This window comes from Leucopleurus acutus (genome assembly GCF_964270905.1).
Source record: "Leucopleurus acutus genome assembly, chromosome: 1".
In the NCBI taxonomy this organism is placed as follows: domain Eukaryota; kingdom Metazoa; phylum Chordata; class Mammalia; order Artiodactyla; family Delphinidae; genus Leucopleurus; species Leucopleurus acutus.
Genome location: NC_139142.1, coordinates 25,272,076 through 25,281,600, shown reverse-complemented (window position 1 = coordinate 25,281,600; position 9,525 = coordinate 25,272,076). Strand labels below are relative to the sequence as shown.

Genomic DNA, 9,525 nt, shown 5'->3' with positions numbered 1-9,525 from the left:
GAAGCCCGAGGCTACCGCTATCTCTTGCCTGGGTTGCCACAGAGTCCTCCCAAATGACCTCTCTGCTTGCCCTCACCCCCATTTATTCTCAGTGCCAGGGTCAAAGTGACCCCTTTAAAACATGAGTCGCTTCATGTCACTCCTTTGCTCAGGTACCCCCCATGCCCTTCACTCTCCCCTGTCCAGCCACGCCGGCCCATTAGCTTTTCCTCTGCTCCAGGCAAGCTTGCACCGCCACTACTACCGCCCCCAGGCTTTTGCTCTGCCTGCAGTGTCTTTCCCCCACGGCTGCATGGTCTGCTCCCCTCTCTTCAAGTCTTCGCTCAGATGTCATCCTCTCAGCGAAGCCTTCCGCAGTCACCCTCTTTACAATCCTAATCTCACCCTGACCCCTGCACTGCTTCTCCCCACTAGAATCCCACGAGGGAGGGATTTTTTTTGTCTCGTTCACTGATGTACCACCAGCGTTAGTCTAGCACAAAGCAGTCGTTCACCAAATATTTGTCGAACGAACAAGCCTACTTTTCTTGAATGGGAGTGAAGAATTTCTAGAGTGTGATGCAGTCTGGAGCCAAAACAAATGATCTTTTAAAATCAGAGCAACCTTGCAGATAAGTCCAAGCAGCTGCTGGTCACATCCAGCTTTTGCTCGTACTTTCCGCTCTTACCCAGGCCTGAAGAATACGGATGCCCGTGACCACGAGCTCAGCACCTGAGTCTCTGACTCACTGTATTGGCTCACGACCATGAACAGGTGTTGATCTCCCCGGTTCAAGTTCTAGGTGAAACAGGGAGTCATTGCTGTGTGTCAGGCACTCTGTATCCTTTCCTTACTTAGTCTTGGGGGCTATTGCCTTTCTTGGAAACTAGATGAGAGAATCATAAGACGTTAAAGATGATCGTCAGTGGCCCTACCTGCGCGGCACCCCGTGATACAGTGGTTCCATCCTCTAAACTGAATCTTTCCTCTCTGAGACCTTTGTGAGGCTGGTTCATTTATATACAAAAAAAGCTTCACAAAGGTAGAAGTAGGAAGGCCCATTGGAACGACTGCTTTGTGCATTTTACAACTCTTTTAGCAAAAGGAGCAAGTGGTACAAAATAAACACTCTCCCGGGGAATCTGGGCTATTCTGTCATCTTGGCCCTGGGTTTGAGGAAGTGGTGTCTTACAGCAGCAGTCCCCAGCCTATTTGTCACACGGGACCAGCTTCATGGAAGACAATTTTTTCATGGACTGGGGGCAGGGGTAGGGCATGGTTTCGGGATGATTCAAGCACATTACATTTATTGTGCACTTTATTTCTGTTATTATTACATTGTAATATATAATGAAATAATTATACAACTCGGCATAATGCAGAATCAGTGGGAGCCCTGAGCTTGTTTTCCTGCAACTAGCTGGTCCCATCTGGGGGTGATGGGAGACAGTGACACCCGACGTGTGTTGCTTATGTCTAGTCTGCTCTGTAAGATGCAACTTAATTGTCACTTGCCACTCACTGATAGGGTTTTGATATGAGTCTGCCAGCAACTGATTTATTATGGTCTCTGTGCAGTCAGACCTCTCTGCTAATGATAATCTGTACTTGCAGCCGCCCCCCAGCGCTAGCGTCACCGCCTCAGCTCCACCTCAGATCATCAGGCGTTAGATTCACATGAGGAACGCGCAACCTAGATCCCTCGCATGTGCAGTTCACAGTAGGGCTCCCGCTCCTATGAGAATCTAATGTTGCCCTCGATCTGACAGGAGGCGGAGCTCAGGCGGTAATGCAAGCGAAGGGAGCGGCTGTAATCGCTGGCCCGCTGTTCACCTCCTGCTGTGTGATGTCCCACCAGGGGGTTGGGGACCCCTGTCTTAAAGGACAGGGCTGCATGCCATCTCAGGGCTGAGCCTCCTGCGTTGACCATTTATAAGCTCAGCGCACCCCTCCCAGCTCCCCGGCAGGCTTCTGCGTGTTGCATAATGGGGGGGAAGGGGGGCCTCATGTTTGACCTGGAAACCCCTCTGTTCACCAGGGAGGCTCCCAGGATGACTGTCTCGCCGGGCAACCTGAATATGGTGGAAAAGTCCCGGAACTTCTCGGCTGACGACTGCTTCCACTCTCGGAGCACTGTCCTGCAGGGGCAGCCCTTTGGGGGTATCCCCACTGTGCTGTTCCTCAACGTTATCTTGTGGGTGGTGAGTTCTGGGCAGTGCAGTGGGCAGACAGAGAGGCCTCACCCAGGGTGGATGGTCCAGCTTTCACAAATGAGACAAGGGGCCCCAGCTGTCCGTGGATGCCAGCCACAGTGGTGGGAACTATCTGAATGTCAGTCCTGCCCAGGGAGGCCCAGGGTAGGTGGGCCTTGGAGAAGAGGAGGCTGCAGGAGCAGTGGAATCCCTGATTCTCTTCCTTGCACCCTTGTCCAAAGGTCCGCCTGGCCAGTGCCCTTGAGCCTCCCATCTGTCCCCTGATTTATTCAACGAGTGCTCTGTCCACTGTTCTGAACGTGCCACCAGCGCCTTCATTCAACCACTCTGAACATCCACTCTGTGCTAGGATGGTGCCGGGCACTGGGAATCTAGAGTTGCAGAAGGCATGACCCCCACCCTGACAGAGCTGGCCACCTAGCGGGGAGCCCCTGGGGACCTCAGGGACAGTCTTCCCCATGGGAATTCAGGGGTCAGTCGAGGGGAAGGCATCCGTGAGCTCTCTTGCGCCATATTGCTTTTCCTGACCTATAGGTCATCGTCTTGGTTTACTCCTTCCTCCGGAAAGCCGCATGGGACTACGGACGCCTGGCTCTGCTGATACATAACGACAGGTGAGGAGAGGCTGGGCGTCAGGAGTGAGCTGCTAGCTTCATCGGGGGATGTGCTGCCGTGACCAGGACATGGCTCTGACCAGTGCCCACACTGCACAGGTGTCTCGTCAGCAGGTGGCGTCTCATTACCACCCCTGCCCGTGTTCTAGCCCTCCCTGCATTAGGGTGACTTGGAGAGCAGCCACCTCTGGGCACGAGGCCACTTTTTTCTCAGATCTCAGCCTTTCTGGATCTCATGGCTCCCAAGATGCGTTGGCCACCTGTCTGTGCCCAGAGCTGTGTGCTCAGCAAACACGTTGAGGCGTGTCTGCTACTGGGCAGGAGGGGACCACAGCCCTCAGCCCAGGGAGCAAGGCTGGCACCTAAGAACTTTCTCCTTTTCCACCTCCCCCCTAACCCTTCCTGGCCGGCAGCCTGACCTCGCTGATCTATGGGGAGCAGAGCGAGAAGACGTCTCCCTCGGATATTTCCCTGGAGATGGAACACAGGGACAAGGTGGGTGCTGGGGTGGGCCTGGGCCTGGTGAGGGCGGGGGCAGGGGTCCGGGCATCTGCAGGAAGGAGCGGGTTCATCAGCTGGGGCTTTGCAGTCAGCCACCCAACCACTCCTAGCAACGTGACCTTGGACAAATGCCTCCACCTTGCCAAGCCTGTCTCCCCATCGGAAATAGGGAGACACTGACCGTACCTGCCTCCTAGGGTGCCGAGAAGGTGGTGGCAGTAAGTGCACGAAGGAGAAAGGGAGCAAGGAAGGCCCTCCAGAGCGATGGAGTGGAGCTAAAGCGCTCTAGATGGCGCTCGGGACTGGTCCGAGCTGAACTCCAGAAGAGAGGTCTGGCTTGCTGTCTCCACATTCTCACCTCCCTCGCACTCCTCAACCCCTCACACGTGGCTCCCACCCAGACAGCCCCAGGGCCACCAACGGTCCCATGCGATGAAATCCAATGGGCTTTCCTCAGTTCTCATCTCTCAGAAACACCTGAGCCTGCGGATCATCTTCCCTCCCTTTTTTTTTTTTTTTTTTTTTTTTTGTGGTACGCGGGCCTCTCACCGTTGTGGCCACTCCCGTTGCAGAGCACAGGCTCCGGACGCGCAGGCTTAGCGGCCATGGCTCACGGGCCCAGCCACTGCGAGACATGTGGGATCTTCCCAGACCGGGGCACGAACCCGTGTCCCCTGCCTCGGCAGGCGGACTCTCAACCACTGCGCCACCAGGGAAGCCCTCTTTTTAAGTTTTTTAAATAACGTATATTTTATTTTTTAAAAATATTTATTTATTTATTGGCTGCGTCGGGTCTTAGTTGCGGCACGCAGGATCTTTCGTGGCAGCGAATGGGCTTCTCTCTAGTTGTGGCCTGCAGGCTTCGTTGCCCCGTGGCATGTAGGATCTTAGTTCCCTGACCAGGAATCAAACCGGCATCCCCTGCATTGCAAGACCGATTGTCAACCACTGGACCACCAGTGAAGTCCCTACATTCCTTTTGTTCAGCAGTCTTAACCCAGTCTGTGATGATTCCTCATCTACACAGTTAATCTAGCGTGCCCACTTCCCCCACTGAGAGCTATACCGGTCTTACTCCCCACTGTCCCAGCACCTGGTCCAGCCTGTCGTGTAATTAGTATCTGATATGTGTTTGTTGGAAGCAAATTTTCATCCATTTTCATCCCTCCAAGAGACCTGGTCCCTTTACTTGCTAAGACCTGCCCCTGACAAGAATGGGAGCCTCAGACAGGTTCACGTCCTGGAGGTTTCCTCTGTCGAATAAGGACAGTAACACCTACCTTGCAAGGCAATTCTCAGATTTATCTTTAGAAACATCACTTCAGCTTTGTGTGGTTTTTTTTTCTGTACAATGACATTTTATTTTAAAAATATCTAGAAGATAAATCATGATGGCAGCAGTGGGGTAGTCAAACAGAAGAGGGTAGAAATTAGACACAGAGGAAGAGTGCGCTGAGGTAGCTCCTGCAGGGCCCCAGGCAGGTGGCGAGGCCTCAGCCAGGCTGAGTGGAGTGGGTGAAGCGAACAGGTCTCCTCATAGCGCCCTCAGCAAGTCAGGGCGGATGTGGCGGGAGTGGGGAGGATGGAGCCACTGAGGTGGGTGCAGTGAACGGACCGCTGTCACTCAGGCTTGTCAGCTGAGCTGGCTCCTGGGAGCCTGTGGCCATTTCCACGGGGTGGGGAGAAAAGGAGAGATGTGTCTGCTTCTCAGGCCCACTGTTCAGCTGCTAAGTTTTCTGAATGGTTTATGCCTTTCAGAGGTACAATATATATGCAGGGGAGTGTGTGTGTGTGTGTGTGTGTGTGTGTGCGCACGTGTGTGTGAGAGAGAGGGAGAGAGAAAGAGAGAATACGGGTCCATACCTGGTCACTCACACGTCTGTGTCCATGTGCCTTTCATGGGTACATAGGCCACACTTCTACTCACTACCTCTGTCCTCCCACCGATACTCCTCCACTCTGCATATCCACTAGGGCCCGTCAGCAAACCTGCTTGCTCCCTTAATGAATTGCCTGTTGGCCCAGAGGTGGGAGGTGAGGAAAGACTCCCCATGTAGGGAAGGGGTGGCCAGACTCTCAGCCCAAGTCTTGTCTAGCAATTCACCCCCTCCCTGGGACTTTCCCAGTCGCCACTGCCACCATCATGCCATTTCCCGTCATCGCTCTGCCTCATACCCGGGCTTTTATCCCTACTTTAGTTCCCTAGGATATAGCTGGGGAAATGGTCCCCACACAAGTGGACATTCCTGATGGGCATTCCCACTGTCAACCCACCCAGCACAGGGAGGAGGCCTAGAAGGTGGGCCTGACACCTAAGGGAGCAAGGAACCTCCTTCTGCTTCATGTTTGCATGCCCCCCATTGCTTCCTTTTGGGAAATATGCCTTCCCCAATCCATGTGGTTCTGGGGGACTATCAACCCAGTGGGCCTGCCTGGGTCGCTGATGGGCTCGTGACCCAATCAAGAGCTGCAGCCTTTTCCAAGGTTTTGCCAGACCCCCTGGGATCCCAGAAGGAAGCGTGACCAGGGTAACTGAAGCAGCTACAACATCTGGCAGCTTTTAGAGCTGTGGCCCTCTGCCTACCCTACGCATACAGTCCCCGAGCTGACTGCCTCTCTAGCCCCTCCCAGCCCCCGGCTGAGGCCACCTTTTCCCACCACCCAGAAACTCCAGACAGCAAGACCCTGAGAGAAATGTATAATCGACAGGACCCCCAGATGCAGAAGAAGAAACCCAGCTCAAGTTAGCATTGTAACAAAAGGGTGATGTGTGGCCTGAGTGCGGGGAAATCTAAGGGAAGCAGCTGCTTCAGGTACAGCTAGATCCAGGAAGTCCAGCATTGCCACCAGGATCCCCTCTGTGGTCCTCTCTCCTCTGAGCAGGCTTTTTATCTCAGACAAGCTCCTGCATGTGGCATCAAAGACTCACAGAGCCCCTCCAGGATGCCTGGTGTTGACCGAGATGCAAGAACTCAGAAGAAGACCCTTCTCCCAGCACCCATATCAGTCCCCTTAGGAGCATTTTGCTTGGCCCCTCTTGGGTCATGTTCCCGTTGGTCAGCTGACCACTGGTAGCAGACACCTTCTTGACGGACAGTCCGCCGGGCCACATGCATAGGGGAGGGGCATTTCCCAGAAGGAAGCAACGAGGGACAGACAGAAAGCAATTGACGTCCACCCCAAAGTCCCTTCTCTCCCTCCAGTCTGAGGCCCACCCTCTAAGCCACCACTTGCTGTAACAGGATGCCCGACTTCTGAAAAGACATCTCCCTCAGCACCGATTCCAGTCCAGACCTTGCCGGGGGAGGAAGCCCCGGACACTGCCTCACTGCCTCGGACGCCCCAGCGCTGGGTTTTCTCACACTTTCTCTCCTTTTTCCCCAGGGCTTCTATTCCTGGTTTTTCAACACCATCACCATGAAGTAAGTGCCTGAGCTTCCTGAGCCTTATCTGGGGGAGGGTGGGGACAGGGTCTCCTGCCCTGCAGGACCAGGCCTTGGGCCTAAATTCTGTGCCCCAACGGCCACTCCCCACTCCCCCTGCCCCTGCAGCCTGGCCCTGGCAGAGGACGCTTTCTCGTGTTCCATTGGTGAAATGGGAACTGGACGCTGCCCACAGCCCATTTTCCCTCTGCCACAGTTCTCAGGAAAGACCCCTCTCACATGCTTGTAAAAATGCTTTTGTGAAGCCCACACGAGGAAAAAGAAATCCTTCCCAGGTACTCTTTGCTTTACTTCTGGGAACATCATTCCTTATATTTGCCTAGATGGAAAAAACAAAAACCACCAGGCGGAAGGGCAGGTTTCCTCTCCCAGCCTCCATGCCCATTACGGAGGGACAGCCCCTGGCCCACCACACCTTCTGGATCTCTTTAGTGTGAGACCCCACTTGGCAAGGAGAGAGACCCCGAGTCACCTGTCATCTCCCGATGGCCTCATACCAGCCAGACGCCTCCGCAGAGCAGACACCTGTCAGAGCTCCATGCCTCCACACACATGCACACACACGTGCACATACACGTGCACACACACTTACATGTGTGCACACAGCTGTCGCCACCTCAGAGCGCTGTGTGTTCCTGGGCTCTCCCTAAATATCCCCCATCTGGCCTGCCCTGCCTGTCCTTTGAACCCCTCCTCCAGGGTCCGTCCTTGCCTGGTGATGCCTGCCTTAGGGTGCAGGCTCAGTGCTCCCCAGAGGCCACCTGCACCAGGGGCCTGCCTGGACCTGCACGTCTGCTTCTTTGCCATGGCCCTTAGGGCTTCTTCCTTCATGTACCTCCATGCCCACACCATTCAGGGGCCTTGCTGGGAGCATTCAGACATTGCCGCAAGATCCCATCCACCCGCACGAGCTACACCAGGGCACCTCTCTTTCCCCAGACCTGTGGAAGGGCCTGGGACCCTTTGGGGGCACAAGATACCATGACTGGGCCTTGGGAATCCAGAGCTGGCCTTGGGACCAGCAACCTCTGGGGTTTGAGCCCCAGCTCCACTGGTGGAGGACTCCCCATGGCCTTGGCCTCTCGTCTTCGTTCATCGTTCACCAGAGTCCCGAGGAAGTGATACAGCTAGTTTGTGTGTGGGTGGGAGTCTTAGCCACATGTTGAGGGAGTGGGGGGGGAGACTTTTATTTCTTAGCACCTTCTCTGGTTTTGCTTTGTTAATTTTTAAAACACGCACAAGCTTGCATAAATACATCTTTATTAAGAGAAACCTATACCTCCAGTCTCTCATGCCCCTCTTCATGACCGCCCTTTCCTGCAGAAGCCAAAGTCCCAGCGCACAAAGCCCACTCAGTCTAGTTAGAAAAACATGGGTTGACAAGACCCACTACACATGATTGCTAATGGGGAGAGCATAACTGCTGGGCAGAGGGCATTTGGGAGAGCGAGAAATTAATTCCAATTTGGGGGTTCAGAAGAAGCATAGTTTTGAGCGAGGCCTTGAGGAATGGGAAGAATTTTGACCGTTGCGATGTGGAGGGCCCATCAGAAATTAAGGACTGCATGAGCAAAGGTTTGGGGCAGAGATGGACAGGGAGTGTCCAGAAATGGTAAATCTTCTGGTGTGGCTAGAAACAAGAGTACATAGCAAGAGAGGGGATGAAAGATTGGGCCGGAAGGGTCAGCTGGGATCTTGACTACCATACCGAGAATCTTGGCCTTTGATTTAGAGGCAGCAGGGAGCCAGGGACTACTTTTGAGCGGGACCCTCAGGTGATGTCTGTTTGTAGGCAGGGGCAGGAGGGGTGAATGGCAGTAGGAAGAGTGCAAAGGCAACGTGAGCAGCCAAGAAGGTTTTTCCAGGTGAGAGGTGGTGGTGGCCAGGGAAACAGTGCAGAGGAGACGTGGGGAGGGAGATGATGGGGCAACAACAGTCAATGGGTTGTTTCCACCTGGCTTCCACCTGGTTAGGAAAAAGGGGGAAATCGAGGACTGGCTTCTGCGGAGGGTAATAATACCACCAGTTGGGAGATGAGGAGATATGATGAGTTGGGAAATTAATGACATGGGGCCGGGGTGAGCATGTGAGTTGACCGGCAGGCTGTTGAAAAACAGGATTAAAGCTTAGGAGAAAGGTCGGAGCTAGAGATTTAGACTTGGGATATGGGTGCACAGAGGTCGTAGTTGAAGTCATGGGAGCAGATGGGACACCCAAGGGAAAGGGCCCAAGGAAGAGACTGGTTGGGACAAGAGGAAAAGGTGGCAACCTCTAGGGCACGGGCTCACTGAAGCCAGGCAGGCGCGAGGTCCAGACAGGGTGTGGTCAGCAGCCTCCAGCCCTACGAGGTTGAGTAGCATGAGCGCTCAGCAGAGGATGTCGGCTTTGGGGATGTGAATCTCCACTGGGAGCGCAGTTCCGGGACGAGGAGATGTCCAAGAAGTAGAGGCAGAGAATGGAAGCCACCTTTTTCAAGAGGTGGGTGGGAGCAGGGAAGGAAGGATATTGGATGGAACTTGAAGGGAAACTGGTGAAGGAGTGGATGCTTAAGGAGTTTCTTGGGGTTTTGTTTTTTAAGAGTAGCAAATGAGCCCTTGAACCTGGCTGTAGTTGAAAGGGAAGAAGTGTGGGCATCTGTAGAGACAGATGGATGTTAATTTAAAGATGAGACAGGTAGAGCAAGTCTCCAGCAAGAGGTAGAGGAGAGGAAGTGATTAGAGCAGAGATGAGAATTAATTGTGAGTAGGAGAAAGAGTGATGCCTGGAATGTCATG

General features: G+C 53.9%; 1 protein-coding gene across 1 annotated transcript in view; it reads left to right on the top strand.

Moving 5' to 3' along the window:
- Positions 1-2,031: 2,031 nt before the first annotated feature.
- TMEM63C (transmembrane protein 63C) overlaps positions 2,032-9,525 on the top strand; it is a gene marked incomplete at both ends in the record, with an annotated part of 32,596 nt that continues 25,102 nt past the window's right edge. The window contains 4 exons of the mRNA XM_082844922.1: positions 2,032-2,181; positions 2,728-2,807; positions 3,221-3,302; positions 6,693-6,730. Coding sequence (XP_082701048.1) covers positions 2,032-2,181; positions 2,728-2,807; positions 3,221-3,302; positions 6,693-6,730 — 350 coding nt within the window. The remainder of the gene's footprint in view (positions 2,182-2,727; positions 2,808-3,220; positions 3,303-6,692; positions 6,731-9,525) is intronic.